General features: G+C 39.5%; 1 protein-coding gene across 2 annotated transcripts in view; it reads left to right on the top strand.

The window, feature by feature from the left end:
• The window catches only part of ENOX2 (ecto-NOX disulfide-thiol exchanger 2), a 294,849-nt gene that overhangs the window by 201,239 nt on the left and 71,789 nt on the right, over positions 1-21,821 (top strand). The window contains exons 1-2 of one of the 2 annotated variants that reach the window (XM_058441768.1): positions 1,977-2,051; positions 8,054-8,188. In XM_058441768.1, coding sequence (XP_058297751.1) covers positions 2,003-2,051; positions 8,054-8,188 — 184 coding nt within the window. In that variant the 5' untranslated portion in view covers positions 1,977-2,002. Of the gene's footprint in view, positions 1-1,976; positions 2,052-8,053; positions 8,189-21,821 lie in introns of those variants that run through there. The other variant, XM_032757614.2, reaches the window with a different exon arrangement.

Below are 21,821 nucleotides of genomic sequence, written 5' to 3'. Positions count from 1 at the left end.
AGGAATATGAAGAGAGATTCAAAATAACACCTGCACTGCCACAATATATTGCTTCATAAGCAATAAATACCACGCAAAAGATAAAGCCTTGAGCCCCAGGCTTAATGCAGACCCCAAATGTAATTTGTTCTACTGTTTCCTTTCCCTTAGACAGAGAACAGAAAACACAATGTTATTCCTTGGTAGGACACCCAACCCTGCCCCTGTGTCATCTTTTCACAACAAATACTTCTCGAATGCCTGCTGTATGCGAGGTCTTATGTGATATGCCAGAAATGAAGTTTTCTTCCACGTTTTGTGCAAGCATTTGCTAAACTTCCTTTCTCTTTCCTTTGTCATGGTGTGCCTACTGCTATTTCCAGGACTATTCTCAAACAGTAACCCATCAGCATTCCATGGTACCTGGACTTCCCACAACAAGGATCATTTCTTTGATGCGAAGCTTAGAAGTAAACGTGCTGAAAGCGTTAATAGATTCTTGAGATGGGGTCAGGGAGGAGGGTTTGATCAGATTAGTCTTAGTTGCACAATAGCATAAGAGAGTAGGGTAGGGCATAAACTACAGAAGTTGGAGTTGCCTATACATGTGATAGATGGGAAAGCATTGTGGAAGAAACCAGGGGTATAAGGCATTCTCCAGTAAGAACACACAAAAATTGTTACAGTAGAGCAGGATTTCTCAACCTCAGCACTATTGACATTTTAGGCCAGATAATTGCTTCTTGTAGGGGGATGTCCCGTACATTGTAGGATGTTTAGCGGAACCCCTGGCCTCTACTAGATGTCAGTAGCAACTACCTGCTGCCAGGTATGACAATCAAAAATGTCTCCAGATATTGCCAAATGTCCCCTGTGGGGCAAACTTGGCACTGCAATAGAGGACATTGAGAGCACCCATCTGTATAATGATGAGCTCTAGAGCCCTCAGCTCAAATATTCTATAACTTGATGAACCCCCTAGTTTAGTAGGGCATAGTGGTCAAGAGCATGAATTGTGAAGCCAGACTGCCTGGGTTTGAATCTCGGCTCTACTGCAAGCTAGCTATATAACTATGGATAGCTTGCTTAACTTCTCTGTTCCTGTTACCTCATCAGTAAAATGGGGATAATGAAAGGAACTACTTCATAGGATTTTTGTGAGTTTTAAATTAATATACATAAAGTGCCTAGAACAGTGTGAGGTGCATAGTAAGCATTATATAACTGTTAACTCTTATTAGTCTTATTATAATTGCTATCTTTAAAACTATTAAGAAAACCAAATACTGTATGTTCTCACTCATAAGTGGGAGTTGAACAATGAGAACACATGGACACAGGGAGGGGAACATCACACACCGGGGCCTGTCAGGGGGTGGGGGGCTAGGAGAGGGATAGCATTAGAAGAAATACCTAATGTAGATGATGGCTTGATGGGTGCAGCAAACTACCATGGCACGTGTATACCTATGTAACAAACCTGCACATTCGCACATGTATCCCAGAACTTAAAGTATTAAAAAAAACTATTATTCATCATTTTTCTGAGTCCTAGTATATTCTGGAGGCCTGATGTCCCATGTCCCACCCACCTTTAGACCACTGTCTCTGTTTCTTTTTCTTTTTTCTTTTTCTTTTCTTTCTTTCTTTTTTTTTTTTTTTTTTTTTTTTGAGACAGAGTCTCACTCTGTCGCCCAGGCTGGAATGTAGTGGTGTGATCTCGGTTCACTGCAACTTCCATCTCCTGGGTTCAAGTGATTCCCTTCTCGTGCCTCAGCCCCCCAAGTAGCTGGGAGTACAGGCATACACCACCATGCCCAGCTAATTTTTATATTTTTAGTAGACATTGGGTTTTACCATGTTGACCCGGCTGGTCTTGAACTCCTGACCTCAAATGATCCACCGACCTCCGCCTCCCAAAGTGCTGGGATTTACAGGCATGAGCTACCACGCCCAGCTGAGACTACTATCTTCTTTCTGCAGAAATGACGACAGAGCTAAGTTCACAGTTCAGGACCACACAATGCAAAGAGATTTTAGATGGCTGTGGGTCTATGAAATAGGCTATGCAGGTAAGCCCCACTTTGTACAGTTGCTGAGTTCTTGTAGAGTTCTTTTATTTAAAAACACACTTATTGGCACCTACTTTGAGCTAGTCACAGTAAAGGATACAGAAGTAAATGAGGTTTGTGTCCCCTGGCCTCAAGGAATTAACAAATATGGCTGCTACGTGGACTTTCATTTTAGTAAATTTAATTACCTTAAATTCTCTAAGAAATTTTAGTTCCTTCTCATAAGTGAAGAATTTCTCAGTGATGCTGTCTTCCCATCCCCAGATTTATCTTCCTTGAAGTTTGTATGTCTGTAATTGGGAATTTTTTGTATTATCAGCATGTAAGGGTTATAATACTTCAAATTGTCACCATTTTATCTTCCTTTCTTTTTCCATTTAAAATTTTTGTTTAACACTCAGCCCTCAAAAGAAACCCTCCAAAAGAGGTTTTATCTTAATACAATAATAGAGTAGTATCCTGTTCTGAATAGCCTGACACCTGCTTCTGGAAAGAATATCTGTGGAGGACTCTTTTGTATACTCATATATTTCCTCATGTATTTGTTTAAAATAGCTTGTTGAACATCTTTTCTGTGTCAGACACTGTGTCTAGGCAATAGGAATAACAAGGAGGAATAAGCGATTTCTGGGGAGAGACAGACAAGGAAAAAGATCAGAAAAATATAATGTAGTAAGAGCTATGATAGCAATGTCTTCAATGAGCTAGGAGAACACAGAATAAATGTACTCTTTGGAAGAGGGTTTAGTGTGATGAGTTGCATTGTGAGCATTGGCATCAGAGCTGACTGGGCTTATATTCTTGCTCTACCACTTACTAGCTGTATGATGTTGAGCTGATTACTTAAACTCTCTGTGCCTCAGTTTCATTATTCATACAATGTATTCTAGTAATTCATGTGTATGCCTGGTTCTCTCAGTAGACTTTGAGCCCCTCAAGGGCTGGGACCACTTCCTCATCGTTTGCCATAACTATTACCGTGTTATTATGGCCATTTATTGAGTGCTCAATATGAGCCAGAAAACATGCTAAATTCTTTACCCACATTATCTAATCTTCAACAAACCTATAAGGTAGATGTTTTCATTTTCCTAATTTAATAGCCTGCCATTTTTTCATCAAACCCAGTTATTTGCTCATAACACTTATTACAGTGCATAATTATTTGTATTTTAATATCTGTCTATTGCATTAGAGTATAAGTTCTACAAGAGCAAGGATGAGGTCTCTTTGACTCACCCTAATATCCTCAACATCTGCAATACTGCCTGACACATAGATAATGTTCAGGGAATGTATGGTAAATATGAAAGGAAGACTGGAAGGCAGGCAGGCAAGAAGAGAAGAAAGAAAGTGAATGAGCACATTACAGTTGCTAAGTAGTAGAGTTAGACTCTAGTCCAGAGCCATCTGACTCCCAGACCAATGCTCTTGATGATTAGACAGGATTGCTTCCTGTGGTTAACAGGCTTTCAATAGATGTTTGTTGACAAAACTGTCTCCTCAACTTTGCATAATAATGTGTAACAAAATTACAGTAAGCATAAAAACCAGTGGATATACACTCGGACAAAAGAAAGAGAATTGTAGGAGAGTAAATCATCAGAGAAGGAGAGTTTTTGTCTTAATGAAAGAATATAGTTGAAGAGATGGCACCAACATACTGTTGTCCTTGTTTCAGAGGAAATTGTATGTGTGTCTCTGTGTGTGTGTGTGCGTGTGTGTGTGTAGTCTTCAAAATCAAATAACTTTGACAGTGATTGACAAGTTAATCGGTGATGCATCAACAATACAAAAATAAACAGATGGCAGAGATTTGATAGTTATAAAATGATACCAAGTTCAAGTAGATGATCACTTCCAAATCTTGTATTCTTTTGGTGCTAATGGAGCTTATTCCAAAGTGTCATATCTTCAACCAAATTACCTAGAAGGCACTTACTCACAGCCAGTCTACAATCTCTGACCTCTTGAGAACTTGTCACACAGCAGAATAGGAGAACCAGCATGGCAAGACATGTTCTTCAGACTTGGGGTAGGTATTTTAAAGACTACTTGACAACCAGTAGCATTCGCCTTCTGAATATTCTTGGCTGCTGCCAGTGATTGTAGGATTCAGGGGAAAATTACTAGATGTCCATTTCTAGTCTAGAAAGTGGATCAGGCCAGAACTTAACTTTTCCACCATTAAGTGATAATTCTAAACAGATACTTAGCACAACATGTTTTGTTACCTTGGACCTTGAATCCAGATTACTGCCAGAGGTGATCATCTGGGATTTTCCTTTGAAAGCAAAATTTTGCAAGCTTTTATGTATGATTATGCCGATATGGGAAAAAGATCATAGCTAATGAGATCAAACTGAGTTATTAGTTGGGCATATATCCCTGGTTGTAACTAAGCAAATTTCTACAAGTATTCAGCTGTCCTAGAGAAAGAATTGGCTTAGCAATAATGCCATCTCTTTAAGACAATTTGTCGTTCTGAAAAGGTATACAAATAATCAACGAGTGTCATTGTATAGACTGCGTATTGTGCCCAAAATCAATGTAAATTAATTTTCTTTATTAATTTAAATATTTCTTGAATACCTATTTTATACTAGACACTAAACTAAGAAATAAGGAAAGAAAATGCCTCAAACCCAGTACCTGACCTAAAAGAGGCATGCAGGCCAGCAGAAGGGAGACATGTACACAATGACAATAATCCAAGGCAGTCGGTGGTAAATGCATGGTGCTTCTTGCTTCTTGGAATGCTCTTTTTACCCCAATCTTCCATTCACCACCTGGAAGAAAATCCTATCCCTCCTTAAAGACTTCCTTCAAATGATTCTTTCCCAATGAAGGCTTCCGTGGCATTCCTCCTCCACCCTACAACCAGAAACACATATACCCAAACCCATTGCAGCAGCTTTAATTACTCCTCTGTGTTCCCAGAGCACTCCACTCATGGTTTAATTATAGTACTTATTATAATATTATAATAATTTATATTGGATTGTTTATATGTCTGTCCCTCTCACTATATTTTGAATTCTTCCAGAGCAGTAAATGAGTTTTGTTCATCGCTGTGTTCGTAGTTACTAGCAAAACAGCATGGCATATAGTAAGACTCATAAAAGTTTAGTTTGCAGGGAATGAGTGAGAGAATGAGCAAACATGTGAAAATCAAATTCTAGATAAAATGTTATGAGAACACATCAGAAGAAGTAATTAATTCCAATGAGGTGGTTTTGTTATAGGACTTTTTCCTTAGTTCAGCTAAGAACCAGGTTCTTGTCACATGGCCATGAGAGATTAGGCTTGCAGACACTTTGAAGGGTGAGAAAAAATGGAATGTATTGGGGAAAAAGGGGTAAAAAAGGGAAACAGGGACCCTCTGCAAGGCCAGAGTCCTGCTGGTGTGCTTCCCGCCTCATAGATTGAATCCCAGGTTCCACCCAGGAAGAGGAGGGGCCAGGCTCCTTCCCACTGCAAACACATGAACTTCCAAGGCTCCACCCCAGGGTGCAGGTCAGTGGGAGGCTCTGCCAGGGAGCCCTTCCCACCTGGCCATTTCAGTTTCATAAACAAGGTAGCATTTGAGGTGACCCTTCAAAAATGAGTGGGATTTTGACAGGTGGAGATGGGTGTTAGAGGAGGGAAGGGAGATAAGAAGGACATTTAAAGCAAAACTTTCTAAGAATTTAAGAACCACATTCATTGAGACAAAATAATGCTGTTAATCACACATGTTCCTTATCTGTTCCTGTAAACAAGCATAGCAGGAACTCTACTTACTAACATTTTAACAAGCATTGTGAATTACTATACGTTTTGAAAATAACAATACTGTGTTTTCATTCAAAATTGTAATTGAGATCATTGTCTTCCCCCAAACACTTATCCCGCCCCTAATTAGTCCAGAGTTTGGCTAGGTTAATATATTATAAATTCTCGTTCTTTGACCTCAAAATCCTTTACTGAGAAGTGTTCCTGTTTGCTTGTTTGTTTGTTTGTTTGTTTGTTTTAATATTTCTCATGACTGCAGAACCAATGAGTAGCCAAACTGTTGTAAGAAATTATTTTTGGCATTGGGTCCCAGTCCTTCTAAACCTACCAGTTTCTTCTGGGAGTGATTCTCCAGCAACCAGAGAAAATCAGAGTGTAGACTCAATAATCTCTAAAGATATCTTTCAGCTATAACATTCTCTAAAAACTTATCTCCCCTAGCTGGGGGCTTGGAAGTCCAAGTAGACTAATTATCACTATGTAAACTGTCAACCCAAAGGATATTCAGCATCCCATATTTGTTTTCTTGATAATATTTGCAAGGAGGCTATTTCTAGCCTTTGGATATGCCTTTGTGAGAGAACACTGAAAGCTGGATATGACGACTAAAGTTCCTACAGATGTAGAAATCACTAGCTCTGAAATGTGACTTCTGACTGTAATTGATGAACACTTAGTGCCATCAATCACTGTGTGTGTGTGAAGGAGGGATTAAGGGGGAAGAGGCAAAGGCAGCACAGAAAAATGACAAAAACTAACATTTCAGAAATAATGTTTTTAGACATTTATATTTGCTTGTTCTGACCAATCAGTGACCAAAATAGCACATGTATAAATAACCCTGGCAAGAGTCAGCCCTGATGTTGCCTTGGACTTTAGCAAGCTACTATTAGAACAAAGTTGCCTTCATGGGTTGTAATTGGCAGAAGTGTGTACTGGGAGGTAGGAAAAAAGCCATAGAAAGATTTTTCTATGACTATCAGTAGTCAGAGGAAAATTTCCCAAAATGAAAGTCTGTTTGTGCTCAGATGACTCATGACTATATCTCTCCCAACACTGTGTACATGTACGTGCATATAAAACCCGTTTCAATGTCTTTGCTTATATCATTCCTGCTCCTGGGATGTCTGGCCCCTCTACTTTACCTATCTAATAACTACTCATCACTCATGACATGCTCTATATAAATCTGATCCATTCTTTCAAGTCCTATTTTCTCCATGAAGTATTTCCTGCTTACTCAGGCCACAGTAGCTCTGCATACCATAAACTACAGTAACATTTCTGATCTATACCATTTGAGTCTTTCATTGTTTCCTAGTTGTTTAACTGGAGATAGTAAAGCATAGTGGCTAAAAATTATACATTCTGTATGACCTTGGACAATGTATTTGACCTTTCAAAACTTCTCTTAAATGTCTCTAAAACTTCTATTAAATGGAGATATAAATAGTCCCTACCTCATAGGGCTGTTCTGAAAGTTAAATGAGAATGATGCATGCCAAGTGATTTACCTGGCGTACAGTAAGTGTTCAATAGAGGTAGTAGTGGGTGGAGGTGGTGATAACAGTGATAATGGTAATAATTATCACCATCATCATCAGTCTCTTCAATTTTATTGTACAACCTTTGAGGGCAGGGACTGTGTCTCTAGTCTGTTTTTTCTCATTGTTCCCCTAACCCCCAATATTGTCATTCAGCTAATTTGATGTCTGCTGATTGTGTGTCCAGCTCTATTCAATAGTACTGCCTCAAAGATATGAAATTACATCAGGAGTATAATTTTCATCTTTTATTGCCAACTACAGAAGCCCTAGGATGTTTTTCCTTGCTTTACATGCATAAGTAGTTTGGATGGAAGCTGCTGAAGTAATCATATGCTAGTAGACTATGAGAAGGATAGAAAACTTCTTAATCATTCCAAGCTCCTCTGTTGTGTATGCTTGAAAAAAAAAAGAGAGAGAGAGAGAGAAGGAAGAAAGGGAGAGAAGGAAGGAAACACATACTAAAATGCCATCTGGTAAATTGCTTTCAAATTCCATGACTTCCTGCCAGTTCAAGCTGTATTGTTTTAACCCTTGTAAGAAAGCTGGCATTGAGGCCTTATCCACCACTTGTCCATTTCTCCAGCCATTTCTCTAAAGAGTTTGCCAGAATTTATGTTTATAAGTAAACTAGATGCTAGAACCTTAACACAACAAATTATTTTGCTTGTCATTTCTTTTCAGCCGATAGCAGTAGAACTCTGAACGTGGATTCCACTGCAATGACACTACCTATGTCTGATCCAACTGCATGGGCCACAGCAATGAATAATCTTGGAATGGCACCGCTGGGAATTGCCGGACAACCAATTTTACCTGGTATGTTATTTTTAATCACCTCGCAAGTGCTTATTTTTAATCACCTCGCAAGTGCTTATTTTTATTGACCATGTGGTAATAAATATAGCAGTATGACACAACTTATTTTGAAGTTGACATTTACCAGATTCTGCCTAGAGTGTGCATTTTTGTAATATGAGCTTTATAGTCTGGGTGGCCAGTAGTTACTAGTATACTCCGTTTTGCACTTTGGACATGCTGGGTGTATATCCAATGCAGGCTAGGGTCATTGAAGCTTTAAACAGCTCTTTGAAATACAAGGCAACAGGATTTTGGCAAGGAATTGCAAAGCCTGTATAATTTTATAGATTTCATAGAGGAGGCAAATAAACATGGAGACAGGAAGAGAACGGACTTAGATATCTCCAAAATCTTAAGATTCCTAGAGGAGAGGAAAGGAGATGGTGGAGGACAGCCCAAAGACTGTTTTTTAACATTGAAGAACTGTGTGTAAATACACACACACATACATATACACATAAACAAAGTAACCCATAATAGAATTGACATGGTGAACTAACTCCATCTCCGCTAAAGATAAAATGAGAAGCAGAACATCAGAGCACCTGGAGGGTTTTGTTTAGACACAAAAAAGCTTCCTGGACAGTGAGAGCTGATTAATCATTACAATAAATTTTTGAAGACATTTGGGAATTGCCATCTCAAGGAGCCTGAGGCAGCTTTTTAAACAGCCTAAACATTACTCTCCCCAGATTCAATTAATTGTGACTCTACTTAAAAGCACAACAGGAGCAGGCCAGTCTAGAACCTTGCTACTCAAAGTGTGCCCTGCATAACCTGGGAACCACTTAGAATCCCAGAATCTCAGGCCCCAGCACAGACCTACTGAATCAGAAGCTGCATTTTCGCAAGATCCCCAGGTGCTTCACAGGCACATTAAATTTGAGAAACAGATTTAGAGTAATGCCATTTTGTCTTGCCATTTATTTATATAGTTAGCTATACCCCCAAAAATATTATTTCACAATTCCAGCCCAGGTTTTAAATCCTTATAAGTTATAATGAGGGTGAGGTCCACTAGACAGCAATACTAATAATGAATTAAGAAATGTTATCACATCAAAAGCCAAGAAACAAGCATAAAAGCAACCAAACATGAAGAAAAAAAGGTATGTGAATAAGAAATGGGTGGAGAAAAAAAAGGAGTCTAAATTCTACATATGGCAGGTGCAAAGAACTCTGCCAAACTATAATTCATACCATAGGTTGTAGTTCACTGGACTGTATTCTTCTCCATTAGACCAATAACAATTGAAATGAACAACCAAACATCCTTTGAGAGCTACAGTGATTGGACCATGGATCTCCTTAGGTTTTGAATGACTAGTAGGGCCAATCTGGGATCAGTGAATGTTACTGTAGGAGCCAGTATTGCAGAGTGGTTAAGATGTCAGGTTCTAGATTCAGTCTGCTTGGCTTCCAAGCCTGTTTCTTTCACTATTTGATCTCGAGCAGCTGTGTATCTTCTGAGACTCAGTGTCCTCATCTACAAAGTCAGACTAATAGTACCTAACTCCTAGGATTGTTATGACAATTAAATCATACTTAGCACAATGTCTGGTACATAGAAGGTGCTCAAAAATGGCAGCTATTAAAATACTTCAAAAATCATTATTAATGTATTTCTCATAGACATTTCTAAGGAAGTAATGAGTTTTTTATTTAGTACCTCTTTATTATTTGATTATAATAGAATTTAAACTGAAATATATATTGTTTTATATATTTATATGAAATATATATTGTTTTATGTTGTTTTAAACTGAAATATATATTGTGGAGTGTCCCTGAGTCACAACACTTATAGTCTAAGATGACTAGACAATCTAATTTGACTTAAATATTTCCAGTTTATGACAGTCTGGACCATATGTGTAAAAGTCCCAGGAAAAATATTGAGACCACATCTGTGCTGTGGTCCAGGGTACTAAATGTTAACTGATATCATATGATTTGTAAATTATCATATATAAGCATAAATCTATGCTCACAAAGTAATATTCAATACTTAGCCACCCATCTATAACATGGAAAAAGAAAGGCCTAGCATTGAGAACAAAAATGCCACCAAGCAATCATTACAGACCCAAAGCTTGAGCTGGGGTCAATAATAAGGCTAGAAGATTGGGGTAAGTTTTCTTAACAGTGTGGTGGAGGGCTGGAATCCTCATAACAGTATCTTGCTTAGTGCTTAACAACACAGGCCTTGAAGTCAGAGGACTACCTGGGTTTGAGTCCTTGCTCTGCCACTTACTGTGTTACCTTAAGCAAGTTACTTGACCTCTCTGTTCCTCAGTTTTCTCATCTGTAAAATGGAGATAATGATAGTGTCCTAGCTCATAGGATTACTGTGGACATTAACTAATATACTTAGCACACTGCTTACCATATAATAAGTACCCAATAAAGATAAACTGTCATCATTATTACTACTCTTAGCAGTACTATATGCTCTTTGATGTAGAGGAAGTACTAACATACATTCTTCAAATCGCTGCTAAGCTCCCACTTAAATTGAAAGTATTTGGATGCTTTGCAGCCACTGTCAATGCTAATATGCTAATGAGCGTTCTGCACATCCAGCTTCAACCAGACATTTGAAACCTCAAGAGTATTTTTAATTTCTACCGTTGGCCCCCTTCTCCACATCTTGTTTTCTTAACGACTGTAAAGAAATGCTTTCTCTGTGACCTGTATGTAATTCAGTGATAATGCCTGCCACCATGCTCCAGGCAAAGTTAATTGACTCTTTGGAAACCTGGTCATAGAAATGCTGGTATTAGTTCAGTAGTTCCCTTCTTGTCTTAAAGTGCATGGGGCAATAACATCAGGCTGAGATATACTTTGTAAAGCTATGTATAAAATCACTTAAGTTATGTGTGAACTGGTTTTTCTCGTCTCTGTATTATTTTAGGAAGGCAATTTACCATTGAGATTTGAACATGGGTTCTAGATCCAGAATGCCTATGCTCAAATCTCTGTCATTAACTAGTTGTGTGACTGTTGACAAGTTACTTCATTTCTCTATGCCTCAGTTTCTTCATCTGTAAAATGCAGATAATAATGGCACCTTGTTATAGGGTTGTTATGAGGATTCATGCGTTAATAATGTAAAGCCTTAGAATGATGCCTGGCTCACAGTAATTCCTCAATTAACTCAGCTATTGTTATTATTGTTTCAAGTTCACATGTGCGATGTGGCTCACAAAAAGTTGAATTATGACTCATCTTTACCTTTAACAACAGTGAAGGACAGTAAATGCAAGGGTGAAATTTTTGCCTGGTGAAATACTGGACAGCAACAGGTGAAGAGAACAGTATATGTCTGACAGTGCTGATGCCTGTTCCTTATAAATCTGGTGGGGATTTTCACAGAAATGGAAGGTTGGCACGACACTCCAATGCTTCCCACCTTTCTGCTTGCCAAGGTCTGGAGAACAGAGTGCCTGCCATCTTTACAATGGGTTAAAACATCTCCCTGATCAGCTCCCCATGCCTCAAGATTTCTTAAAATGGAAAAGGCAGATCAGCTCCCCATGCCTCAAGATTTCTTAAAATGGAAAAGGCAACAAATAAGCCTCATGGAGCTGTTGCCTGAAGTCACCCATCAAAGGCTCAGTAATTCAGCTACTTTTATGCTCCTCAGGAGGTTTCCTACTGAGCCAGCAGACTTTTCTTTGTCCTGTCTCATCTGGCCTATCTGTGACAATAGAAAAGTCTTTTGACATTGATGAAAAACTAACAATAATATAAGCTTTCTTCACTTCCCCCAGAGACCTCTAATCTATACTGTCATGGATGCTGCATCTCTTGGACACACACTTGTCATGAAGGCAATGTCTGGCATAATTATTATATTCATTGAGTAGGGAGTAGAAACAGGCTATCTCTGAGGTTTGGTGTGGAGTTCCCTTTCAACTAACATGGTGTTTCGTACAGCTTTGGTTCAATAAAGTTAATCCATAATGATGGCAGATCAAGAGGTCCCCTCTGGCTGGCAGCTGTCTTTCCTGCAAGAGTATTTGCTTTGAGAAGCTGGTCAAATAAGACTAATGTTAGTGGAACCCAATAGTCAGGCCCTCTGGTTAAAGAACATTGTTCTGCCCCAGTCATTCCAGATGAATCCAAGGATGGATCCATTAAGGGATACTTGCTGAATACTGCCTGCTGCTTCCTTTATTTTCCCCTCAATTAAAATATCCTTAGCAGCCAAGTGTGGAGCCTGTGAAGTCCAAAAAGAGAAGGGTCCCTCATTATGATGTCCCCACTGTATTGACTGGGTCTGCTCTATAATGAAAGATATTGGAAAATATAGACTCATGGACCTTATTTCCAGAGCAAAGCCCTGCTCATTCTTAAGGAGGCATTTCTCACTGGATCCAACAGGCCAACTCTGATGGGAACAGAAAGAAAGAAGGAGTTTGTATGATACATGACAGACCACTGTTGTGCAAGCTCCTCAGGAAGGCCTGGCCTTTGATTTGTATTATTTTTAATATCTGCCACAAATAGAGTATGCTTTTAGTGGCAAAAAAGTTGCAATCCTGAGAAAGGAGAGCACTGTTCATCATCATGGTATATATTTTACCAAGAGCCAATAATATGTAAACATTATATATACCAGATAAAATTAATGTCTCTTCAAAACAAACCTGAATTCTACCTACTGATGGTACTCTCAAGATTCACCATGGAGCATATCTACACCTGGAGATATTCATTTAAGTCTCCCCCATGCCATCAAGCTCCTGTACTAACACAACAGCTGGCAGTTAGCTGTTGTGTCAGGTCATACTTTCAAAAGAAAAGACCGAGGTGTCATCATTTGGTTTGGACATAATTGGGACCCTACTTTTATGAATATGAATGAGTTCTATGTTATATAGCTGAAAAGGTTAAAAATGTTGTAGTTATTTATCTTGATATTACAGACTACTTTATTTCAACAAAAATGTGTGAGTTTATATGATCTATGTATTGTCATATTTTTATTTGGGAACAAGCACATCATGATTTTGACTTGATTACTGGTAACAACAAGATTAACTGGGCCACAGAAGGACAAACAGGAGATGGTCAACATAATAGAGACTGTGTATTGAGGTCCCCGCAAAGAACGAGGTCCTGTCTCCCAGGGAAGACACCAAGAAATACAGATAGTGAGGTGCTCGACATCACAGTCTGTGTAGGTAAATGCTGTGGAGCTGTTTTCTCATGGAAATATTTTAAACTGTTTAAAGCCTTTGGAAGAGTACATGAAGCTCAAGGGCTAGAGGATCTTTGAGATAAGAATTTCATGACGTTAACTAGCTGGAATAAGTAAATGCACAGTGATAGGAACAATCATTTAAAAAGAAAAGACTCCCCATGGAAACTATTAGGAGAAGGAACTGAGTGAAACTATTTGCTTATTCATTCATTCATACAAGAAATATTCACTAAAGCCTGCCGGTATGAAGGTACTGTGAGAAGCCCCGGGGAGAGAGCAATGAACAAGAAAGACAAAGTTTCCTACTCTTATAGTGACTCCAGTACTTTTAGAACTTTCTCATTCTCTCCCTAATCCAACATGTTCTCGAATATGAGCTGGCTCTTTACTGACAACAGCTCAAAGGCCTTCCTTTCATTTTGTTCATTTGTTCTGTTATTTATCCATCCATTCATTGAAAATCTATTGAGCTAGATATAGGGGATTCCAATATGGGCATGGCACAATCCTTGCCTTCAAGCTCAAGTTGCAGTGGCAGAGGCAACAAAGTAAATATCACTACACTATCATGTTGCAAGTGTCATAATAGAAACTTGTACATAAGTATTGTTTTAGCCCAGGTGTGGTGAGGGGAAATGCTAGGTAGATGGCGGTGGTCAGAGAAGGTTCACAAAAGAGATAACATTTGAGCTAGGTGTCCAGGTATATATAGGAGTATGTCAGGAGGATGAAAGAACTAAGAACAGTGTAGGCAGAGGAAACAGTGCATCAATGATTGGAAGGTATGCAAGGGTATACAGTATGGAGACAGTGGTTAACTATTGAGTTACATCACCTCATTCAGCAAAGACTTTGAGGCAGCTTATAAGAAAGATTACAGTATATGAAAAAATACAATAATTTATAAAAAAATAAAATAAAATAAATCAGCATTTGGGAAAATATAAATGAGAATAGAAGACAAAGACCAGGTAGGGAAGTTAACTAAAATTCAGGTGTGTAGGTCATAGGATTCCCACCTGATTTCTGAAGTTGAGCTGCCCCTGTGACAAAGCAGCCAAAACAAAAAAGGGAAACCTGATCAGTTATATAATTTGCATTTTCCATGAAGAAAAAATATACCAGTCCTCAGGGGAAGTGAAGCTTTTAATGGCCCTTAATAATGTGTGTGTGTGTGTGTGTGACATTCCAGTTCTGAAAGAAATTTTTCACAGGAAGTTTCATATATAGGGGAGCACGCTAAGTGAAATGGTTGAGTGATCTCAAAAGCCCAAACACTGGTGTGTAGACCAGGACCCGTTTATGGCAAAATGTAAAAACTAAAAATGTAGTAAATTTGTCATGAAGCTAAATTTGCTCAATTGAAAGGACTGCCCTTTATTCTGAGGTGATAGGCTTCCTATATTTTTGGTTTTAAAATGTTCTTTCTTTTATGAACTATATGAATAGAATATTGGTTAGTTTCTTTGTTATTTTTTCCCCACTTATTTTCTTGTCAAATTAAGAGGCTGGTGACCTTAAATATGCATATAATTTTATTCATTTCCAAAATCCAGAAATCTGGGAACCACAGATGCAGTGGGAAATGTCCTCACTAATGCGCCCCAAAGGTGAATACCTTTGGAGGGCATGACTCTGGACCTGTCAAATGTTCTAAAAGGCAAAAACGCAGTGTAAATGAATAAAAAGGAGTTGAGGGAAGATGGGGCTACAAAGGGAGATTTTGCAAAACTTTGCACTAAAGGAATAAAGCTCCACTGGTGGAAATTTGGGATCAAAGTTGAGATATGTTTGGGAGGACCTTTGGGAACTGAAATTGTGCCACATAATCCACCAATCCCAGTTTGCCAGATTGTTTGCTGTTGTACATGAGCCAGGCCCTGTCTCACCTTTCCAGCTGAGCTGAAACAAGTGTTTAGATGATCTTTTGGGGAAACGGGACAGATGTAGGTAGAATTTGAGAGTCATTGTGAAAAACTTTGGGAACTTGTGCCTCCAAGAGGGCTGGTGAGAAGTCCAGAATCATCTCACAGCTCAGCCAGGCTGTCCTTGGAAATCTGTGTTCTCTCTTCAGATTAGAAGAGAGATATAAGGTTGAGTAGGTAGATACTAATCTGACAAAGACTGCCTAAAAAGTCTTTTAAAGGAACTATGTAGAAAGGAGGCAGAACTGTAATGGGCTAAAATTTCCCAGTACACAGGCATAATTCTTAATTTTCCAATGAATTTTGTAGGAACTCTAAAGAAATAACAATAGTGTCTCAGAAATATGTAGCTCAGTTGAAATCATAACTTTCTATAAAATAGCTTAATTATGCGTATATAATTAGATCCTATTTGAAATAGTTATTTTGGAATAATCTGTGGTTGCATTTCAGTGGTTTTACTGTGAGTAAAAACTACCTCCTGGGGCTCAGGGGTCTCTGGAACACCTAAAAGATTGGAAATGCTTTTATTGGGCCAGGGGCGCTTGGATGGGGAGAGGTCGTTAAGTGCAGGCAAAGCCTTTCTGAGAGTGTAAAGGGGCTTCCAGTAAGAACCAGGGTCCAGTTCTGAAAATTGTAAGCAAGATAGTCAATGTGTGTCACTTCCTACCTTTGCCTACCTCCAATTGCTACATGACCACAATTTCAACTTCTTTTGCGGCACAAAATTGCAACAGTGAATTTTAAAAAGAGGCCCCGAAACACTGTGACAATGCATGTGTCAAATATCTCAATAGGAAATTCTGGGTTTAGAGATAAGCGACCCCAGGATAGCGTCCTGGATAGGAAGGTTTGAAGCCCACATACAAGGTTGATTAGGTAGATACTGATCTGACAAAGAGTATCTGTCTTTCTCTATGAAACTGTGGACTTTGTGGGAAGCAGTGTAGACTAATGGTTAGGAGCATGTTTAGTGAGAGCCACTTACTGTGTATCCTTACTGTGTTATCTCTTTCAGCTTCAATTTCCTCATCTGTAAAATAGGGAATATTATTTCCCATCCCTTAGGATTGTTGTGAAGATTAAGTCAGATGCAGTGTATAAAACCTGAAAATTCATAAGTAGCCAATTAATGGGTAGCTAGTATTCCTCTCCCCTGCCACAAAGGTAAAAGTTGGCATTTTATAGCAAGAAGATCGCCTGAGGTCAGGAGTTCGAGACCAGCCTGGCCAACATGGTAAAACCCCATCTCTACTAAAAATACAAAAATTAGCTGGGCATATTGGCGCATGCTTGTAATCCCAGCTACTAGGGAGGCTGAGGCAGGAGAATCGCTTGAACCCGGGAGGCAGAGGTTGCAGTGAGCTGAGATCATGCCATTGCACTCCAGCTTAGATGATAAGAGTGAGATTCCATCTCAAAAAAAAAAAAAAAAAGAAAGAAAAGAAAAGCCAGCATGAACGGGCCTGCCAAAAACTATTAGGATTGAACCATAAAATAGGCACGTGTGATGTCTTTGTCACATATCAGATGTAGAACACCTCTGAGGTTTCTACGGTTTTGTAGACAACTGTTATCTTAGTACACCTAGTAGAGCGTCAGTCATCTGACATTGTTCTAACTGAACAATGGTCCTTCCATATAGCAACAGTGTGGTGGCAACAGTTGCCCAAGACAGTGGCTCTGTGCCCTGCAGGATCCCAAAGCGCCTTTTCAAAAATCTGAGAAAAATCATGGTCAGTCTAGTTTGGCTGTTTAGTGTACTTTCTATTTTCATTCCTTGAAAATTGTTAACTCTATTAACCAATCACACTCCACTGCAGCCATGCTGGATATTCTCCTTATCTATTGCTATATAACAAACTACCTTAGAAGTTAGTGACTTAAAACACAATCATTTTATTATATTTTACGATTTTTCTGGATGAGGAATTTGGGTAGGACTGAGATGGGCAATTTTTCTGTTCTATATGATATCGACTGGGATACCTCAGTTGTGGCAGGCTGATTTCAAGACTTCACTCATATGCATGGCACCTTGGTAAGGACAGATACAAGACTGGGCTCAGCTGGATCCGTCTTCTGCCATTTGCTCTAAGTCCCTCTCCACATGGTCTCTCTAGCAGTGTAGTCAGCCTTCCATGAGGATGAAAAGCTCCCGTATCACACATTTCTAGAGACAAAAGGTAGAAATTGCATTTCTCTTAATGCCTGGGCCTGAAAAAGGACACAATATCCCTTCTGCCATATTCTGCTGGTTAAAGCAGTTCTAGAGCCCATCCAGATTCAAAGGGATAGGGGCATAGACCCTTACCTTGATGGAAGGAGAATCAAAGAATTTATATCCAACTTTAATCCACCATACTGGGGGAAAAAGAATTGTATGTAAACATTTTGTTGCTCATATGCCTTATTTTTTGAACATATTTGCTTCACTTTATATCTGCAATCGTATTAATTCATTGAAACCATTGTCATACTACATCGAGAGGCAGTGTAGTGGTTATGGGCATTAGAATTAGACCAAGTTGGATTTGAATTCTAGGTCTGCCTCTTACTGGCTGTATAAACTTGAGCACGTAACTAAACCCCCCTTGAACCTCAATTTCTTTATCCATAAAATGAAGGATAACAATATCTAAGCTCACAGATCTTTTAGAATGTGATTATATAAAATGCTTAGCACTGAACCTAAAACATTTTAAGCACTTAATAAACAGTTATGGTGATTCATTGATGGTACAGCATTGTAACTGTTTACGTGGTTGTTTCCAAACTAGAGTATAAGGCCAAGGATTTTTGTCTTATTCATTTCTGCAACCCCAACACCTGACATAGGACCTGTCATCAAAATATTAAATGAATAGATATAGCGATAACTGGGTAGCTGCACAGAAATGACATTTGCCTCCATTGTAATTCCTTGGCTCAGATGTGTACAGAGAATGGACAATAATCACTCTGCCAAGGTTGAGTAAGTGAGTGCAAGTTGCTAGGTAGCAGGAAGGCTCAAAGCTACATGGAAACATTACTTGAAATCACATGGTAGAGTTGCAAGTCTGAAGAGCAAGCTGGCCCCAGCTAACAGACAGCATTTGCAGAATTTCCAGTGGGCTGGGACTTTGGGAAGTACATGAATCAGAAGAGGGAATACGGGCTGGGCCTGGTGGCTCATGCTGTAATCCCCACACTTTGGGAGGCCAAGGCAGGTGGATCAATTGAGGTCAGAAGTTTGAGACCAGCCTGACCAACATGGTGAAACCCCTTCTCTAGTAAAAATACAAAAAAAAAAAAAAAAATTAGCCAGGCATGGTAGCGCATGCCTGTAATCCCAGCTACTGGGGAGGCTGAGGCAGGAGAATTGCTTGAACCCAGGAGGCAGAGGTTGCAATGAGCTGAGATCGCACCACTGCACTCCAGCCTGGGCAACAGAGCGGGACTCCGTCTCAAAAAAAAAAAAAAGAGAGAGAGAGAGAATACAAATCAACATGTCATGGCTCTTTCAGCAATGGCCATGCCAAGAGTCAAGAAGGCAGTGGGGAAATGGTGTTAGAAGAGACGGTAAATGCAAAATAGAACAGGATATTTATTGTGAAAAGGACTTTGGAGGAGTATCTTGGCCTTTTCCATTACTCTCTTATATGATTTCAAATCTTTAAAAGTTTGAATTCCTAATATAAGTGGCAATGGTACATACTTGGTAGTACTCCACAAGCCAGGCCAGGGGCCTGGAAAACGGAGAGAATTTCTCTGGTGTTCTATTCCCAGTGTGTTTTAAATTGCTGGAATTCTTTTGATTTTTCAGGTTCTGCAATATATGTATAAAGCCCATGACTTCAAATGGTTTTCTTGGTTGACATTGGAAATCCACATTCACTTTGGTGCTTAATGGTTAAAGATAAACAAAAGAAATAATCAACGTGATAGAAGCCTTTGAAATGTCATGTACAACCTGCCCTCTAGCAAGCCCTTATGGGCAGTGTAGCCTATGGAACTCCTGGCATATTGAACAAAAGGAAGAGGGGGAGTTTATCTACTCTGGCTTTAGCCATATGCAATGAATACGTTTGCTTTTAAATGAATTTATAAAATATTAATGTAATTATATGAAACAGCAGAGTGGTAAGTACATCAGTCAGGAGTTATATTTATCCTGTATATTTGTTTTTTGTTTGTCTCCATTTATTAGTAGACAGTACATGGAGACAGACATTTCCTTCTCAGCCGAAGTGGCAGAACTTGTTTAATGAGCTGATGTTTCTGTAATCTGTGGTGAGGTAGAGTTGTGAGTGACAGAGCTATATGAATAACAAGGAGGCAGGCAGAACAATAAAAGGAAGACAAACATTTCAGTAGAAGAGGAAAAATAGATGGGATTGTTTTGTTGGCACACAATCTAATCTGATCTTTTCCTAACGAAAAATAACAGTTTGTAAATGGGTAAGATAATGTTAACAGTTTCTCCAAAATCTTCTGCGTGAGGAATCAAATTTTCCGAAGACATAAATGGCATTCTTAACCATAGTGCTCTTATTTTACAGCATGGGAAGACAGGGTATCAGAAGCCTTAAGTTCTCTAAGATCGAACAGGAAACCTAGACACCACCCTCAACACTTGCATAGAGCCTGACATATAGGAAACCTATCACAGATGTTTGTGAATGTGTGAATGAATGCCTGAATCAGTGAATTTATCAGTGTGAGTTTTCACATTTTAAATGGAAGGAAGGAAACTTACCTATCAGGACTATCTCTCATGCCAGAGGTCTTCATATATCTGTTCTGTGCTTTCATCCTTTGAGCTAAATGCCATTATTTACCCCCACTTTTACCAAAAAGGAAATAGAGGCACACAGATATTAACCCCCCACTTTTACCGAAAAGGAAATGGAGGCACACAGATATTAAGAAACTTTATTCAACGTCACATAACTACTATATGGAGGAGAGTAGAGTATAGATATGAGAGCCATGGGTGGGAGGGAGGGAAGGGGAGAGTACGTGTGTGTGTGTGTGTGTGTGTGTGTGTGTGTGTGTGTGTACACGCAAGTTGAGTGAGATGACATTTGAGGGCTAAAAGTAAATATTTTCATAAAAATAAAACTTCCTCTTGGGAGAATTTTTTTCTTCCCAAACATTTTCAGAGTCTTGACATCACAGGATAAAAAGGCATGTGAGAGGCTGGGTAATGCCCTAGCTTGCTTGGGCTGCCTTTGTAACAGGGGATGTCCACGTGCCACCTGCCTGCTCAGCTCCAGATCTCCCTCTTATTGTGCCTGTCAGACCTGAGGTTCTGCTTCTGTGGAAATCCTGGGTTCTTCCTGCTGTTTAGGTTGACCTCGTCCAGCATCTTAGAGACAAAGAGCCACCCAGGGGACTTCAGGGCCAATTTAAGGACATGTGTACAGGCATTGCTCCTCTGGCCTGTGTGGTGAACATGGTGAAGTCTTTGGGAGTAAGGCCTGCTACTGCTGCTGCAACTGTCTCTGCATTACCAGAACCCCTCAGGCTGCAGTACTTTCTTCCTTTGCAGTCCACTGTGTGTGGTTCTATAGCGAAGGCAGAAGTGGAAGGCAGAGAAACAAAGAAGTAGAGTGCACTCCCTTCTCTCAAAGAAATTCCATTTTGACCTAGAGACAAGATTTAAACAATGAAATCAATACTGGCCTTAGACCCAGGCAAGTGGGGCTCCTCCTCAGGGGCCCCTGTGCTTTGGAATGCCTACCTGGATAATTTCTAAGTCTCCTTCCAGAGCCAAGCACTGGCCAGGCAGGCAGTATCATCAGGGCAGCTGTCCTGGGTCCAGAGCAGCTCTTCCTTGTACTCTGGTTGTAAGAAGTACCTTTCTTGAAATTTTCCAAGTTCCCCTCCAGTGTCTGGGACTGACTGTGACTGGCATTATCATCTGAGAAGCCCCAATCTTAAACTGGACATATGTGTACCCAAGTCCCCATTTCTCCCCTTTGGGATACTATCCAATCCTCTAACCTCTATGTGCAGTGAACTAGATGCCCCAAGAAGCTTCAGGACTCATGGAATCCTCCCCAGAGTCTTGGTTCCAGGAGAGTGGCCTGGCAAGGAAACCACTCCAGCTGGCTGGTGTGGTATTTCTTTCATGATATCGTGTGAGATTGTGCCACGAAAATGCTGCCAGTACTGATTAGCAGTGAAACAAACCGTGTACGTAGATAGGCCCCACAAAAAATACTTGTTTGGGTGCCCCCACACATGCTAGAGGCATCCCTGAATTAAACAAAGAATGATGCAAAATAAAAAAAAAAATCAGTGGTAACAGGTATAGAACCAATAGATTTTAGAGGCAAAGTCAAGAGTGAACCAGAATTATCTGGAAAAGCCTCCTCAAGGAAGGTGACACTTAAGCTAGGCCTTGAAGCATGGGGAGAATTTGCGGAGGCTCAAATAATTCCAGGCAGAAAGAAAAACATGAATAAAGCCA

Source organism: Hylobates moloch, unplaced genomic scaffold (assembly GCF_009828535.3).
Source record: "Hylobates moloch isolate HMO894 unplaced genomic scaffold, HMol_V3 SCAFFOLD_7, whole genome shotgun sequence".
Lineage (NCBI taxonomy): Eukaryota > Metazoa > Chordata > Mammalia > Primates > Hylobatidae > Hylobates > Hylobates moloch.
Note: the sequence above shows the minus strand (reverse complement) of the source record. Positions and strands in the feature narration are given on the sequence as shown.